We start from the raw sequence: 18,320 nt of genomic DNA, 5'->3' as shown, positions 1-18,320 counted from the left end.
TGTTACTAAACAATTTTATATCTAACAGCGTTCTGAGCTGTATTCTCTGCTTTTTTCCTGCCACAAAGCTGTGGTTCTGATGATAAAGCTTTGTTTTGGCCATGCACCCTTTCCATATGAATTCATTAATTAGGACCTAGTTTGGCTCTCTCAGTAGCTGTGTAGAATCTGCCAAATTTTAACTGGAATGCATCAACCGTGTTTGTATGATTTCCTCTGCAAGGCTTCGCATTGCATTTGAAAAAGGAATGCTGGTCTCTTTTGACTGCATTCTGTAATTAAACTTCACAAAGGTGCAGGAACACAATTAGTGATCAAGGATCAGGAAATTGGCTTGAAGAAAAAACTTGTTACGTTTAATTAAATTGTAGTGGAGACCACTGAATAATGTAGATGAGTGAAGCAATGGGGTTAAACCCAAATTAATCCTATTTCTCTCTTGTTCGTTGTGCTGGTATTTGTGTGAATCAAACAGACAGAATCATACACACGGAATCATACATACCAAATGATATTCGCTATATCATATTGATGGCATTAAGCAGAACTGAAACATTTTCACTAAAATCATACATCACAAATCATATTTTCTGGTACATGGGTCCGAGCCTTAATATCTACCGGTTAAAGCAGTTCAGGAGAGATTAAACATCAAATCTTTCTAGATTTCACGTTAAATCATGGGGCATCAATCCAGTCCCAGTAAAATTACGCAAGCTTGAGGATTTGTCCAATCAACCTTTGAGAAAAGCTGCCATGAAATCAAGCATTTTTGGTTAAAACACTCAAAACAAACAAAACAACTCCTGAGTGGACTGCATTAATGAAAGTTGAGCAGATTGATGGGTTGGACAAGGAGAGAGGCGGGAGACAATCCCTCCCCCCCTCCCCCTTGCCAGGTTGGCCGTCTGTTTGCTTTCATTCCCCTTTCCTTCCCATCACGTTTTAGCTAATCCCGTAGAAACAGGATTAGCCTAGCGCTTCCCTAGAAGGATTTAGGGATAGCCTGTTGACTAGTGTGCCGCGAAACGTCCACCGCATGTCTTACTGGTTGACATGTTGGTTGCGTTGTACCGGGTTCATCTTGTCCCCTGTGCTCTCTCACTCAGCGGATCGGTCTTTCTACCTCTTCTTTCCCGGGGATACTAGGCCTCTCTTCTGTACCAGCAAGGAGATGGAGAGGGTGGGTGGGTGAAAACATAGCAGCAATATAGGACAAAGCGATGAAGACATTGAATGAAAGGAAGTTTGTGGAAGAACACATTGGCATTCAACTTTTCTCTCTCTGACATGGAGGACTGTTGAAGAGGAGGAGGCTATGAAGGTGTGGTATATGGTACCCAAAGAAGAAGTTCAAATATTGAGTGTTAAGCTTTTGGAAAGCTGCAGTCCATGTGTTCTGGAACACAGAAGTCAAAAGTGTGGCCTGAAAAGATTTCATTGAGGATGCCTGACTCTCTTATCTGCTTGAACTTCAGCCAGGAATCCAATCGTATCTATAGATTTTTAAAATAAGTACTTCTCAGAACGAAAAAGGCATTTTCCAGTCCAAGGTTTCAAGCTATTCCACACAAAAACCAAATACCTTCTGAAAGATTAGTTTGAGGATGCTGTAGACTCGTCTTTCTCAAGCTTAAAGGCCAGATCTCACAGTGGTTCTTAAACTCCCTCATGATGAGCAGCCTCTTCCCCCTCGGACCTGTGTCCTCTGCCCTGCTTCGCTCGGCGACTGGCACCGCAACCACAGGCGACAAACCGGCACCCCCTGCCAAGGGTGCCTTCACCCCAGACGGCTCTGACGACGGGGACAAGGAGAAGGAACAGAAGAAGGAGCTGGCCCTCTGTAAAATCCAGCAACAGGCATCTCTGTCCCACCTGGTGGAGGACTACTTCTGGATGGGGAGCAGCATGATGGCCTTCTCCCGCTGGAGGCTGGGCTACATGGGTGAGCCCTGCAGGAGTGGAGTGGGCTGTAGTTTTTTCTTTTTCTCCTTTATGGTCAGGAGAGTGGAAACACTCTGAGGAAGTTGGGCTGAGGAAGAAAGGAAATGACCATTGCCATGTTGTTAGTTCCCTAGTGTCTCTCGGGCGTAGTTTGAACTGAATAATACATCGTATTGTTAGTGTGACACTTGTACAGGGGTGGAAGCGTTGTCACTGTTGTTGATGGTGGTTTTGAATGGTGTGGCGGCGCGTTTTTGTGTATGTGTTGGTTAAGCAGAGCTAGTTGTTGATGGTGCAAATTGCTTCAAACAAGAGTGCAGTTCACAAAATGTGATGTTATTTACTTTGGTATGTGTATCCATATTTGGTAGGACTGCCTATTCAGGGTCACCATCTGACAGAAGATCCTGTCACAAGGAATTTTTGTCTTTTTGAAAGTCTTCTGAAAAGCTTAAAAAAGAAAAATGTTATTAAAGGTGTGTGTGTGTGTGTGTGTGTGTGTGTGTGTGTGTGTGTGTGTGTGTGTGTGTGTGTGTGTGTGTGTGTGTTCGCGCTATCCACCTCAACATATGGAGCTCAGACTATTCTCCTGGGCTTAACCCAGTCTCTACTAGCCAAGAGGGGAACGTTGCAAACTCCCATGTGGCCCATATTTTAACATTTATTTTTAGCCGTGACGGCCCAGACACTCGGGTCAGTGGGACCACTGGCCAGTTGCTCCTCTTCTCTCTTCTTCCTCTTGTGCTTGCACACTGCCCTTTCTCTTTCAAACAGAAGTATCGATGTGTTTTGTACGTTATTTGGCTCCCGCCGTACTTGTGTCCACTCCGTACAAGTGTCCAATAGAGCTCCTGTGGTTTGAACCGCAGTAGGCCTCAGTAAACACAGTAAACCAAAGCAACACTCTTTGTTTTTAATCTTTATTGTTGTCGTCCTCCTGGCACTAGTCTCATATAGGTGTCCCTGACAACGTAACGCAAAGTGCTATAATGCCAATGATGGAACAAAGCATTGCCTATTGACCTCGTAGTGTGGATATGAGCCGTGTGTTTTAAACCTTCACAAGCCCTTCGCTCACACCTCATTTAAATATACTACCACATTCTCCGCCGTATCTTCTCCACACACTTTAACCCTGGCGACGTTACCATGGCAACAGACCTAGACCCCTTCTTTAGTTGGAGAGAGAGAGATTTTGCTCCTTCTCCGTCTCTCACTTTCTTCCTTGATTCCATCTCCTTCCCAAAGGCGTGTCCTACCACCTCATCTTTGCCTTACTTCCTTCTCACAATTACAAGTCTTGATTTCTCAAGTCTTGAACTCCATCTCTGCTTTGTTCTCTTGCTCCTTACTAGCCCCTCTCCTCAGGGAGGTATGGCCCCCTGCTCCAAATTCCCTTACCCAGCCCTCATCCCCCCCACATTCTCCCCCCCTCCCCCCCCTTCCTGGTTTTAATCAGATGGCCTGTTTACGTTCAACAGACTGTATTTTTAGCACTCTGTGCTGAAGCCTTTAGCATGAGCCGATAGCATTACACACACACACACACACACACACACACACACACACACACACACACACACACACACACACACACACACACACACACACACATTCACACTCTGTTTGCTAATTGATTGCAAGTGTGGTGGTTATTCAGGCTCCATCAGTGCTCTGTAGGCTATGGCTAACCTTTCTACCAACAACAAAAGTGGGTCACTGGCTATTTCTTAAGCAGCTTCAAAGTGACTAATTGTCTTGTTTTTGGTAATATGTTTGTAAGGATTACCATCTGTAACCTAATACCTGAACCCTGATCTATAACGTAATCTACCATAGTCAGTCATTAGTTGTACATTTGTTTTGTGGTGGTCTTGAGGTGTGTGTGTGTGTGTGTGTGTGTGTGTGTGTGTGTGTGTGTGTGTGTGTGTGTGTGTGTGTGTGTGTGTGTGTGTGTGTGTGTGTGTGTGTGTGTGTGTGTGTTGAAGTATAGAAGACAGAAGGGGATTGCATCCTCTCAAGCTTGCTATACCAATGTGTTACATCAGGTCAAGTCAAACTAAATATCAAGGCTAGGTGCAGTGTTTTGTAGACATATCTATGTGATTATCCAGAAGAATTAGACAATTATGGTAAAGCATTAATTAAAGCAATCAATTCGAAAATAGATCTTATTTTTTGTGTTTTATTTGCAATTTGGCTGGGCATCATATTTAACGTGAAAAGTAAGAATGAAATGTGTAACTTTTTTCGATATATTTAAATGTAAATGTGTTTTGTAGAGAACTGTCAGTCAAATGTAAATTGTAAGTCTAAGTCAATAATGACGGCATCGTTTGTAACCAGACTCGGTAGATATGTCAGTGATTGCATGGTGGGTTTTCAGAGTCGCTAGGCAATTTGATGTTGATGTGTCAACATCACAACATCCATCCAAATCAAAGAAAAAGCGTGATTTCAAAGCCAGCTTTTGATTAACATCACAGGGGCGATATGACTTGTGCGGTGGTTGCATCTGGGGATGATTGTATTGGCCGTTGTGTGTGTGTGTGTGTGTGTGTGCACCATAGCTTAGTTATCCGCTTGTTCAGTGTGTGTACTTTGTAGTTTTATTTATTTATGAATCACAGTGATTCTCACGTTACTGTTAGTGTAAAAGAGAGGGGGGGGGGATTGAGTAGAATCAGTAGGAAAGCAAACATGCAACAAAGCTACATTTCACATTGCCCAAGAGGGATGAGGAGACACACACACATCTATGCACGCACACACATGCACGTACACGCATACCCACACGATTACTGTTAGTTGCAGCCAGAATGAATGGCATATTAGAGCGATCCATCATGGTTGTTGTCCAGCGTTTTGTGGTCCTCACAATGAGGACACATCTCCTGAAATCCAGCACCCTATGTCGCAATCCCCCTGGCTGAGAGCGGTCTGTGGATCTGAAGGTAGCACAGGTGATTAGCATCCACTATACTCCTGTATTGTGGCCTCCAAGCAGCCAGTGTGTGTGGGAAGTGTGCGGGCTCCGTGCGGAATGGAACACACCCGCTGACTTGTTAGAGCATCAAGTAAAGATGTCCCCCTGCTCCCCCCCCCCCCCCCCCCAAAGAAAAAGGCTGAAGAAGAGCACAAAAGCCAGTTGTCCAATTATACAGTGTGCATGTCTCTTTACTGTCTACACCCTTACATGCGTGGCACCAATTATATCTTTACTTTTCTGTTCTCTCTCTGGGCATCCAGCAAATGTGGAGAGCCACTGTTGTATTTGGTGTCGGACTGAAGCCACAAAGTGGATTAGGGACCTCTTGTTCCAGGGTCTGTTATATTGATCAGTTTTCTCCCAGCCCCTGGGTTCTGTTTCTCCATGTGGTTTGTGAACTAGGGGTCGTGCTCAAGATGAGGTGCATCAGAGGAGCCATGGCCTTTCCCTGCAGGCCTTTCAGATCTCTCCCGTTCTCTCTCCCTATTTTCCTGCTTCCTCCTTCCACATCTCACTTCCTCTTCATCCCCCGAGGCTAGCAAGGTCCTGTCAGCTTTGACAACCATGTGTAATCTAGTGTGTGTCCATCCGTGCACACGCGTGACTGTGTGAGTTAGTGCGAGTTGATGTGCTGCATCTTTGTCTGTTTTTGCAAGCTCTCCTGACTAGAAAGCAGATGGAAAGATGACGAGTGTGTGTGGATGCAACACATACACACACACACACACACCAGTATGCACACGCACAGTGTCCCCTAACCCTTGTGCGTGCTTCAGTTATGTAAACACATTCTGTCCGTCTCTGCCGAAATGACCAAGACAAGCACGTATGTACTCGTATCCCCAGCTGACTCTCTCCATCTCTCTGTCCCCCTGTGTTTTCTCCTCACAGTGGAGAAATGCATGAGCTGCATGCAGACCGGGACCCAGATGGTGAAGCTGCGTGGGGGGTCCAAGGGCCTGGTACGCTACTTCTACCTGGACCAACACAAGTCCTGCATCCGCTGGAGACCCTCGCGCAAGAACGAGAAGGCCAAGAGTGAGTAGCTCTCTTGTCATAAAAATTTCCTCCTGTAAAACATAACTTTAAAGAAAGACTTCAGCAGCATTCAGTTCCAGAAGCTGCTCCATGGGGTAATTATGATGGCAATAATGTGGTTATATTGCACAAGTTGGACCGCTCACTGTCATGATACTGATTATTAATGTTTAAACCCATAATTTTCAACCCATGGTGATAACCATCATCCTGGGCTTACTTAGAATCATATGAGATGTCTGTCTTTAGGCCAGAAGTACTTCCAGCAAAACGCCCACACCAGACGCTTATTAATAAATCAAATCAACGCCTAGGATCATGTTAATGCATCAAGAAATATCCTTATGGGTGCATCATGAAATGCCTTGTAATTCCAGCCCAATAGATGCAACTCCAGCTAAATATTAGATAGGAAAGTATGGGATATGTTTCAGGTAATTGCATATATCTCACCAATTGAGTACTAATTATTCCCTCCTCTGCAATGCTTTCATCCACGATAGCCATGTTTGTAGTCCTGCGTTTTGAGTCGTTGACGCTAAGCCAGTGAGTGTGAGGGGTGCGAGAGCCCAAGGCTCCTCCTCCTCCTCCTCCTCCTCCTCCTCCTCATTCCTGGGTGGCTGCTGTCACGGGACCTAATAAGCTGCTTAGCCAGCCTCAATTATTCATCATGTTGGATCGGCTCCTCCACTGTCTTTAGCGCACAGTAGAGGCAGTGGAGACATCGACAGGCACCACCAATTGGCAGTGGGACATTTTATTAATTGCTTTAATGGTTTATCAGGTTAAAGTACCAAATACTTGATGCCTTCAGAATTGCTAAAAATAATGGTGATTTATCTACACCATTTTTGAGGGTTCTCTTATCTCTTTTTAGATGCACCAGCCATAATATTGTATGAAATATATTTGGATTGTAATTTTTTTGGAAATACCAGATGATCTGACACGCTCACAACGTAAATTTGTAGACTCAGCCCCGCTTTCTCTAGTGGCTGCTTGTGGGAATTTACCACGTTGTGGATGGAAGTGCTTAAAACCTCAGCCCTGGAGTGTAAAGCAGTGCCGTCAGGCCAAGGGAGACTCAATTCAACGTGCCACTGCGAGTTGGTCAGAACACCGTATACATTAGGCCGTCTATCGTCTACTAGGACCCTGGCCCCAGGGATTATATTCAATCTCTCTCTCTCTCTCTCTCTCTCTCTCTCTCTCTCTCTCTCTCTCTCTCTCTCTCTCTCTCTCTCTCTCTCTCTCTCTCTCTCTCTCTCTCTCTCTCTCTCTCTCTCTCTCTCTCATATCATCATGGACGTAGTGTAGGACGCCCCCAATTAGCTCCTCAGCTCCTCACTGACCTGGAATAAAGCACGTGTCACGCCGTCAGCTTCCCGTGTTAATTATGATCTCTGATACGAGAGTGAAAGATTGCTGTTTTTCCTCTTCATTTACACAGACCACAGGCCATGCTTGCTAAATATAGAGTGCTTAGACCAGGGCCACCACATGAAATTTTAACCAAAGCTGCTTACAAGTGATGTTGATCACAAACAAAATTGGAGTGGCTACAAATATAGTGATGCACAGTCTTGTTAATAAAGCATTGTGTCATTTCAAGAATCCATATTGTATTTATTTGTTATTTGTGGTAGTGCGTAATGGTACATTAGAGAACGGATATTTCAGAAGAGTGCATTATACCTTTTACAGTGGAAGTGCAATCATCAAGGTAATTGATCGTTGGGCTGCTTCTGAACTGTGCTTAGTCGAAGTAAACTTGTAGAAGTAGTGTTCTACAAGGGCTCCACGCAAGCCTGTCTAACTCTCATAGAACGGAGGTTGGATGGATCTCAGAGACTCAGGCATAGCACAACTTCCACAGGGAGGCTATTAAAAACATTCACACTAACAGTTTCTGGACTTTAAGGTGATCTTTGATCTTTGATCCGGTAACTAGAACATGTGGAACATTCTGGAAGTTGAGTTATCGAAAGATAAACAGTGATATTGAAAGCGGTGCGCATACAGTAAAAAAAAAAAGACTGTCGTGTTGGTGTGAACAATCGGACCCAGTGAGATATTTCTTGAGACATTGGGTTCTATTGAAACGTGGAAGGGCTTGAATTTCAATGCTTCACACATTAACATTCATTGTAATATCTTTGTGGTGGAGTAAACATTGCCAAGTTAGGGTGTTGTTCTATTGAATGTGTTTTAACTGTGTAATCTCCAGTTTCAAGTGATTTGTGTTACAAGCCTGTATAAACATCTCCACAAAGTAAAAAGAACATTTAAACATGCAAAGACATGCATAGATACTTAAATAAATTACAAAATGTTATTGTCCATCACCAGGGACAGGATTCTGACTAAAATAACAATCAACCAACCAACAACCAACAAACAATTTACACATACAAGTTAAAAACAGGTGCACTTTTTTTAACATTCACCTTCCTCCACCTTCTTCCTCTACCCGCACTCTCCTTCAGTCTCCATCGACTCCATCCGGGAGGTGTGCGAGGGCAAGCAGTCGGAGATCTTCCAGCGCTACTCGGAGGGCAGCTTCGACCCCAACTGCTGCTTCAGCCTGTACTACGGGGAGCACATGGAGTCCCTGGACCTGGTGTCCGGCACCGGGGAGGAGGCCCGCACCTGGATCACCGGCCTGAGGTACCTGATGGCGGGCATCAGCGACGAGGACAGCCTGTCAAAGAGACAGCGCACCCGCGACCAATATCCTTCACATGCATGGAGCTGGGGGACGTTTGGGGTGGGGGTGGTTGTGGTGGTGGGTGGAAGGATTGGGTTGGTTGGCTGTGATGAAGGCGGAGTTGGGTGGTGAGGGTTGAGGGGTGAAGGTCCAGGGTGGTGGTTGGAGTGATGGGGTTGGGTGGTGTTGGTAGGATACTAGCGGGTGGTGAAGGGTATTTGGGTGTTTTGGTTGTAGGGTTGGGCCCTAGTTTGGGTGCTAGGGATGGATGGGATGTTGGGGGTGGTGTTCTTTCTTCCCACAGAAGAACCAATCCATCCAATCCAATACAAATGTGTTGGATATTAAACCATTACAAGCGTGTGGATGCGTTTGGTTAACACCCTTGTCTTTTATTGAAAAAATTATGATTGACGTTGGGAAGTCAGGCTGCGGGGTTAATGATAGTGATTAAGGCCTACGCCAAACCTCCACCGGGGACTCAAAGGCAGTGGAGCAGAGCTAGCCCCATGTTTGGTCTCCTCCTTAACCTGATGGCGGTCGGTACGTGGCTGAAGACGACGTTCACGGAGGCGGATAAGAACGGCGACGGCACCCTGAGCATCAGTGAGGTCCTGCAGCTCCTCCACAAGCTCAACGTCAACCTGCCACGCCAGAAGGTCAAGCAGATGTTCAAGGTAACCTCCGTCAAGGACTCAGTCCCAAATGAGTTGAAGCAGCGTCTTAGCGGCGGTCGTAAGCATAGAGCGTGCTCCCCAGGGTGTGTGTGTTAACACAGGGACATCATCAGAGGTTGACACCAGGGTAAATGAAGCAAGCAGGGGGAAGGATGGTGTCGTGGAGGGGTTTCGACTAGAGCCCCAATGTCTGCAGCTTACCTGTACGCCCCTCGAGGAAAATGCCCGAAGCCTTACCTGCCTCTAAATGGCCTTGAATTTATATATCGGAATTCACTGTTAATTGCTTTGGATCAGAATGTCGGCATAGCCCCCACAACATTGCATTGCTTGCTGTAGTATTCAATTAAATTTCGCTTTTGTGTAGCTTTGTTTTTGTTGAAGATAAAAGTCAACATACCTTTTGAAAATGATTTGTTCATCAATAATATAGAAAATGCTGCTATTTAAACTTTTCTGCAGATGGTTGATTGGCGTCATGAGGAAATATTTAAAGTGTGTCTTTATTTGTCACAGTCTCCTCTGAGTGGAAAGGGTGGGGGGATCCCATCAAGCACCGGGCATCCTAATTAATTAGGCTCTGCTTCTGTTGATGCCTCGTGTTTAAAATCAGAAAGGCAAACAGGGCTTCTATTCAGCCACTGGTACTTGTTTACATAATTTAGATACGATTTAAAATTGAAGAGCAAGCAGCCTTCTTGGCTCACTGTAGAAAAGTCTTAAGACGCAGTGTTTCTGTTTCTGGCTCATGAACAACAAACATCAGAAGTTACACCGCGGCACTGGGATGTGCCAACGCAAAAAACTCTCCCTCTTTCCCTCTCTCTCCCCGTCTCTTTCTCTCTCCATCGCTCTCCGCCTCTACTGTCTTTGAGAAAGAGCATCTGTTTTTGTAGCTGGAAGCGGCTGTCAGCCCGGCCTTAGTATTAGAAACGCTGCTTGGAACGACGACATGACAGGTATGAGATGGAGAACAGAGCTGGCTGGAAGCGCAGATCAACGCTTGGCGTTTCCTCACCAAGTCAGCCACTTTGCATCTGTGGGTGCCTGTGTGTGAACAGTGATAATACTGTTAATATAGCCATGCAGGCGTGGTTTGATTTTAAGTGGGTGTTGAGCCGCCATCTGTCCAATTGGGATTTTTTTGTTTTATTGCGGGCAAGGTTTCCCAGATAGTTTCTTTATTGATGACCATTATATGCAGCATAGCGTTTATGCTACCTAAGGCATTCTAGCCTGGTTCAGCCCGCCTCCGTACTTCCGCTCAATTTTCATTTCACTTCAGTACTAGGTCTGGGAGTGCTGTATGTTCGAACGATTTCTTTTCCCTCAAGTTTGTCCCTCCAATCAGCGAACAGGAGGCCTGAGAACAGTGACGTACAGGTCGTGCGCGAGTTTCAGTTGTAATCAAACGAATACCAGGAAGCAGCAGGAAGACCATGGAGAAAGCTATTCAGTCTGTTGTGGAAACTCTGCCGAATATAGATAAATTAAAGCCAGATTTTTTTTGTTTTTGTTGGTGGTCAAGATGTTGTGTATGTTCTTCCCACGGGATTCGGGAAAAGTTTAATTTTCCAGCTGGCTCCGTTAGTGATGAAGGAGTTTGCTAAGCATGAAATACGTCACGACCAAACGTTAGTGATTGGTTAAGGCAGATCCGGAGTGGCACTGGGCAGAGCCAATAGGTTTTAAACTTCAACAGCACCCGCCTTCAAGTGAGAAATCGTTTGTCTCTATAGCAGTTCTAGACCATTGGTATGAATGAAATGAGTACGAAGGTCTAGTTAGGACTAGGCTAAAGGCATTCTCCTTAACAGCCCAAAACATGTTTTTTGACTTTTGACTGGTAGAATAAGTGTTGTGCTCGGTTCCAAATAGACTATTCTGAGTGTCCTTGGGGCAGAATGCTGGCTTTGTTTTTGTATTCAAGGTGAATGTCAGCTCTTGTTGTGTTCGCGCCGCGTTCCAGTGTGTCTTCTCATTCACCTGACATATTCTTTCAGTGGCTGTGAGCCAGTGGCCTTCAACTTCCATCAACCTCCAAGCATTCAAAAGCAGAGCAGCTTTTCCTTTGACTGTCTGGACCTTTTGTTCCTTTTTTTAATCAGCATGTGACCTCAGTTGAACGCTATGCCATTGCCTTTGTGATTATAATTTTTTTTCTTGAGATAGTGTTGCTTGTTTGGACCAACTTTTCTCTTGAATGCTGACTTTTGCCAACTGTCGGTAGTAATTGATCCAAAAAATAGTTGGTGCACGGAGTAACATGATGTTTCTCTCGAGCTAATGCTAAGGAAGATGTGTTCTTTGTTCGGTGGAAAGGTCAGAGAAGGCTGCTTCACTCTGAAAACATCCACTTTGTGTGCGGAAAAGTACACAAACTTCATCCAAACTGACGGAAAATGGAACTAAAACATCCTGGCATTTGAACTTGGTACTCAACCCTCTGTTCTCGTGTTCTCTGAGAATATTCCTCAGTGTTCCTCATACTTCTCCTCCTGGTTTAATCATCTCCCGACCGGCACCCACTGAGTAAACTATCCAACCGAAATGTGAATGGTGACTTGATTGCAAATGTGCCATGAGGTCATGTCAAAAAAGCTCTTACTTTGAACATGGACATGGCTGAGACCCAGAATCCAGCCTTGCGGATATCGCTAATTCTACAGATGTTGCGGCGTTGCATCTCCTCCCACTAAGTCCCCCTGCTATGCGCTGGAGATATACCTGGGGGGTTGGGGATTAGCTTGTTAGCGAGTGAAGCCGCTAGCCCAGGAAGGAAGACTCTCAGGCTCGGGTTTCATCTAGAGGAGTTTGTCAGCTGGTCAGCTCTAAGCCCGCTGGCCTAGTGAGGTTTGTCCCATATGGTGCGGTTTGTGGACAGATGGCCCCGGGCTGATTTGGTGTAAATACCAGGCACAATCCGACTGTGTTGAACATGGGAGGGAACTAGTGTGTTTACAAATCTACTCCATGGACCCATGGCCTGACCTGCTTCAAATCAGGAGCAGTCTGAAATGAAATGATGTTGAACAATCAAATCGTTGTCTGTGTGATTTATGGTTTCAAGTATCTGCTGTACAGCCAATCAATGATCAATCTGATTGAAGTTGCTGAAAGAAAAACACTGATGTTTGGTGTGGATTTTATAAACTGCATCAGTCTGCACTACTTGGCGGACTGATGCAGTATATAAACTACTTTCTATTTCACTATTTCGTATTCATGCCTTTTAACAGACATTTTTATCTACAATGGTTTTCACTGAACTCGCATGTCATTATTGACCTGACAGGTTGGGGCTTGGGCATCAGGCAGAATGCAGACATTGTGGGTAGGAACCCAGAACCTTTCGGCTTGAAGTCGAATAACCCTAATGATGGACTGATCTTCTTCTTGGAGTTGGGGAACAAATCCCTTCAGATGAGACACCCACCGCCTCCTTAGATTTACTGCCTTAATAGTGGCGAGCGGGCTTTTGGTTTCAGAGATTATGGGTGCTGCTGAGGGTGTACACGGGGCATACAGCTCAACACACAGGTCTTTTTCTGCTCGGGTGGGCGCCTCTTCTAGAGGTATTACTATGGATTTAGCATGGCCCAGTGACCACCAGGCAAGGGAAGGCGACCGGAGAGATCTACTCAATGATTTATCAAAGGCCCAGAGTCCCTCGCGATGAGGGGAGTGATCGGAAAGAGAGAGGGTGCTACTGCTACGGCGGTTCCCGCTGATAAATTAATCCAGATTATCTGGCGGGGCTGAAGCGCGGAGGACATGCTAACTGCTTAAGTGCCCTCCTTCGTGCATAATGAATAGGAACGAATGATGCTGGATTGATGTGTTCTGTCCAAACGGAGAGGGAAGGGGGCTGCCCGTCTCTGAATGCTTTATGTAAACCTCCGGGAGCAGAGCTGCCAGAGTGTCTCCCCCACGTCCTGAATAACTTGTGTTGTGTTGCTTGTGTTGTAGACCTCAACTCTGGACTCCAGCATCATGACTTTTTAAACAGCCATGCACTCAAAAGTGCAACGCTGGAGTCGATGTGAGCCGTTACCACAGCACCTTTAATACACAAGGCATGTTTATTTTTAGGATGATATTGCAATTAGGGGTGTGAACGGGTACACGTGTACACGTGTAACCGGTTAGTAAATCATAACCGTTTAGGAAAAATCAGTAAACGAAAACCGAAAAAAAAAAAAAAAAAATCAAATGTACTATTGTGTAAATGTACTATTTATTTAGAGATTAATAAAGCTACAAATGTTCCACTTTGACAACATTAATGCACTAAGAAATGCACGTGATAAATGTTGGATAACTGACCACCGTGCATTACGTCATGTAACACGTGACATAAGTTTCACTCCCCCCCCCCCCCCCTTTCCGCCATGTTGGAAGGTACGCCCCTCCGAGTGCAGCTGAGCTTTGCGTTATTGTTGACACGGTAGCTGCTAGCAGAGGAGGTTGTTGAAATTCTGTACTGTTTTAACAATGCCTGGAAATAACTGCTGCGTTAAAAACTGCTTCAATGTGGGTTACAGTTTGTCAGGTTCCCTAAATGGACAATGCAGTTGTCCCACACTACAAGATTTTTTAATCTTATGTGATTTTTGAGTCGGATGTACACCACACACATAAAGAGAATCTCAGCCCATTTCTTGCTCTCCGATCGTAAATACAAATACATGAGATTCGAACACAAGACGGAACACCACACACGGACAATCTAGTCCGATCATCGCCCGCTGCAGGGCCGTGGAGGTAGAACTAGAGCAACTTGCGTCAACAGTGAAGATGGATCAGCGTCTTTTGACAGCAGTGGTTTCCGCGGTGCTTATGCTTACATAATATCAGAGAATATCCGCGTCAGTTCGGCCACGGCGCAATTAATGAATAAAGATCATAAACTGAATGGCTGTGCAAGTGTTGTGAGACACTGCTGCGAACCGGCAACTTAAAACAAAGTAGTGCCGGTTTGGTTCCGTGCCGTGCCGCTGCCGTATCCAGTGGAATAGCCTACATTGACTATAATGGTTTCTAATGTCTTCTTGTGTTCTCTGCATTTTCACTAGGACCATTTTCCTTCGCCTTATTCTTCTCCATTTATTTCTATCTCGTAATGTCTCCTGCGTCTCTATGTTGCGTATTTCCTCATGTCTCTATGCCGCTCTGACAACGTTGCCCCTGGCAACCGATAGCCGTGGATGCCATCATGGCGGACGGGCTCAAACCCCTCCCCTCCCCTTCCCAAAAATCACGTGACTCCTCATTCTCAATAGCGCGACTGCGGTCCACTTAAAAAAAACAAAAACAACGGTTAACCGTGTACACGAAAAAAAAGGGGTTGTGTAACCGTTTACAATTTTTTGTAACCGTTCACACCCCTAATTGCAATACAAATCAATGCACTGCACAATGCACTGTATCGTGGTTTCCAATGAAAAGTTGCAGGGTTCAATGTGTGTGTGTGTGTGTGTGTGTGCGTCCCTCTGTGATTATCGTGCCAGGATTGCGTTATTGTATGTTCAGTTCATACCTCACATTGCTGCCAACCTCCTACCAGTGTGTGGACGTCATCTCTCTTCAGTAGCACCGTAGTCTCTGGTGCTGGCCAACATATTGAGGCAAAGAGACTACCGGTTACAGTCAGCGGCACATTCAAAATCTGCCACTTTATGGCCCCCCACACACCCATTCCAAGACGGGGCCATAATGGACAGATTGTCATTGCACTCAAACAAATGGTCACAAATGGGTGATATCGACAAAATTGCAATCACAGTATTTCTCAACATCTGTCGTGTTTTTCATCGTGTGTTATCAGTGTAATGTTCATTGGCAGTGTGGCTACGGTCTTGAGTGGCTCAATGCATTCATTGTCCATTCTACTGTGTTAAAGGAGTATTATGTGATTGAAAAATCCAATGTTTATTGTGTAACCTTTTCAAGGCCAAGCACCAGGTCACCTTCGCTAGGCTAAGGTTTAGCATGTCTAACCTGCCGCAAGCCTAACCTGCTACGATGCTTGCGTGTAGCCTGGCCTGCATGTGATGCTAGGATAATGCGCCACAATGTGTTCGCTAGGCTAACGTGTGTGCTAAGCTAACACATCGCAAGGGTCAGTCGTTGCAAGGCTATCGCTAGGCTTTGGCCTAGCTAGGCTTGCTCGTCTGCAGCCCAAATCATCGCTTGGCTAAGGCGTTGCTATGCTAAGACATCACTAAGCTAACGCGATTCTAGCCTAAATTGTCACTAGACTGTCACTTCGCTAGGCTAGCACTCTACCAGGCTTAAGACTCCCCAAGCCTCAAGTCGCTAGGCTAACTAGGTTTTACTTTACTTTCTTGCGTGCAGGAGGCAGACACGGACGACAACCAGGGCACGCTGGACTTCGAGGAGTTCTGCTCCTTCTACAAGATGATGTCGACGCGCAGGGACCTCTACCTGCTCATGCTCACCTACAGCAACCACAAGGACAACATGGATGTCGACGACATCATCCGCTTCCTGGAGACAGAGCAGAAGGTGAGGTGGTGTTCACGTGCAGTATGAGCACGTCTGTAACCTTGATTGCAGATGCTTGTGTTTTGGGGGCACAAAAAACTATGTGGTAGACACTGCGAGTGTACGTTTCATATTATAATATTTTCTGTATGTTAGCCTTTAGGGAAAAGGTCCTTTATCTTATGTTAACTAGATGGCTGCCACCAAGGAAAACCAGAATAGAACCAGCTGTACAATGCCTTGACAGTGGTCGAAACTCTCTGCCGCTTGCCTGCGGCAACCAATATACAGGGCTCCAAATCGTTGGTAGTGAGCTTGTAACTGCTCCGTCACTTTGATCGGGATTCGTTGGAAACCCCTCTTCTCTGCTCTCTCTCTCAAGTTCTCTCCGCAGTGTTACTTGTAAAGGTCTTAGAAAGTGTGGGTTGTCAGCACTTTACTCCCTACCGTTGTCTTGAGGCATTTCAACACAAAGAGAAGATGTTAGTCCGGAACTCATAAGTGGGTGAACAAAGACTTCACAGGCTCTTCCTGGCTAGGGCTTTTTTTTTTACTGGATTTGGGATGCTCCCCAAACCCCAAAAAGCTTCTGTTCTGGTGTCCCAAAAGCTGGTTCCCCTAAAATGACAGCCTTCTGTGGTTCAGGCCTATCAAAAATTCCCCCCAGCAGAACCCTCCATCACTTTCTCCCTATTAAGAGATGAGCTAGCTGACAGCCACTGAGAGAGGCCTCTCCTCATTCCTCCACAAAAGGAGAACGATGCATCTCTCCCATAAGGTTCCACAGTTGTATTTCTTTTTTGTGAGATCTGTTTGCTGACCAGATGGTTAATGGGTTTCCTTTTAGACTTTCTGGGAGGGTTGCTATAGTGCTAATAATACGGTCCAACATGGAGACAAGCTTTGGGATAAGGTATACTGACCTGTTAATGATGCAGCTGCGGGAGAAACCTAGAGCCTTTCGCATTTATTCACCCGTCGGATATCTTGCTACTTTATTTCATGTCATTTACACCCCAGCTAATTTTAATGCACTGTTTGGAGATGGCAGGATGGTCTGCACGTTTCAGACGGCAGAGTGTATGTTTCCCTGAAACAAGTTCTCTGCGTTAATCCCTGGTGCCGAGAATGAGATGTTTTTTTTGTGATATCTAGGCGGCAATGGGGCTTTTAGTGAAGTCATTTATTAAAAAAGACGCTTGAGTTATCTCTGCCTGCACCATTAGCCCCCATCCTCCGAGGATCTAAAGGGTGTGTGTGTGTGTGTGTGTGTGTGTGTGTGTGTGTGTGTGTGTGTGTGTGTGTGTGTGTGTGTGTGTGTGTGTGTGTGTGTGTGTGTGTGTGTGTGTGTGTGTGTGTGTGTGTGTGTGTGTGTGTGTGCGTGCGTGCGTGCGTGCGGAGGGGCCTGTGTGTGTGCGCGAGTGTGTGGAGGGGCCTGTGTGTGTACGTGTCTGCGTGTGTTTGCACAACGGCTTAGATGTGGCTCATTAATGGAGTGTGGCGGTGGTTTCCTCGGCATGCTGACAGGCGAGGAGTTAGCGCTTGTTAGCGCTGTGTGGCTCCAACATGTTTATGTTGGAGCCACACAGCGCCCCGCCCCCCCCCCCCGTGCTGTCTAGAACGTGGCGCTTTTTAGTAGGGGCCTAATACATGACCAAGGTTTAATTACATTAATTGGCTCAATGTGATTAACCACTGAACAAGGATGCAGGGATAATCGACTGTGAACTATAACAAGGAAGGACATGTTTGTTCTCCATCGTCTGTTTATTAATCAGTCTTGTTGGAACAACGTGACTGACAGTGAGGTTGAGGATAAACAAAGCAACAAATACATTTTGGAACAATTCCAAATCAAACTGCGGCCGGACTAAGTTTCCCCCCCGTAGCTACCAATCAGTGACTGCAACACACACACGCACGCACACACGCACATGCACGATTGACACCGATCAGCCAGTTTAAGATAGCAGCTATCAGGCATCGAACCAGGATTAATTGGCGGGCTTGTGTATTTAAAGCCACCATGTTGGAAATCTTCCTAATTGGACGTTCCACATGTCACCATGGTGATGGGAATTTTCTTGGGAGTCGGACACAGGCCAAATGGTACCTGATGATTACTTCACCTAATATTTCATTTAAGAAAACCTTGAATCTCATTTCTTTTTGTGCATTAGATGACGAAGGTGACCAAGGACCACTGCCTGGAGATCATCAACAAGTTTGAGCCATGCTCACAGAACCAGAAGCAAGGGGTTATGGGTATCGATGGTGAGTAGATATGATATTGTGATGGGGATACAAATTGTGATATGACACCTACTGTGCCATGTCTTCATGGCCGTTTCGCAGTAATTCAACCCCAAATTCGGGTAAAGCAGATATTGCAGAACATTCTCCACATGTGGTTTTGCCCACAATACAGAGGATGCACCGGTTGGGGTCTTGAGTGAAC

The 18,320-nt window shown here is 45.6% G+C and overlaps 1 protein-coding gene across 1 annotated transcript in view; it reads left to right on the top strand.

Annotated features, from left to right (window-relative positions):
• Positions 1 to 1,671: 1,671 nt before the first annotated feature.
• Positions 1,672 to 18,320, top strand: part of plch2a (phospholipase C, eta 2a) — a gene marked incomplete at both ends in the record, with an annotated part of 47,675 nt that continues 31,026 nt past the window's right edge. Inside the window, 6 exons of the mRNA XM_084479794.1 lie at positions 1,672 to 1,945; positions 5,825 to 5,971; positions 8,458 to 8,701; positions 9,226 to 9,355; positions 15,713 to 15,883; positions 18,043 to 18,136. Coding sequence (XP_084335920.1) covers positions 1,672 to 1,945; positions 5,825 to 5,971; positions 8,458 to 8,701; positions 9,226 to 9,355; positions 15,713 to 15,883; positions 18,043 to 18,136 — 1,060 coding nt within the window. The remainder of the gene's footprint in view (positions 1,946 to 5,824; positions 5,972 to 8,457; positions 8,702 to 9,225; positions 9,356 to 15,712; positions 15,884 to 18,042; positions 18,137 to 18,320) is intronic.

The sequence above is a fragment of the Micromesistius poutassou genome (genome assembly GCF_964030765.1).
Source record: "Micromesistius poutassou genome assembly, chromosome: 15".
Classification (NCBI taxonomy): domain Eukaryota; kingdom Metazoa; phylum Chordata; class Actinopteri; order Gadiformes; family Gadidae; genus Micromesistius; species Micromesistius poutassou.
The sequence above is the reverse complement of the archived record's forward strand: the minus strand, read 5'-3'. Positions and strand labels throughout refer to the sequence as shown.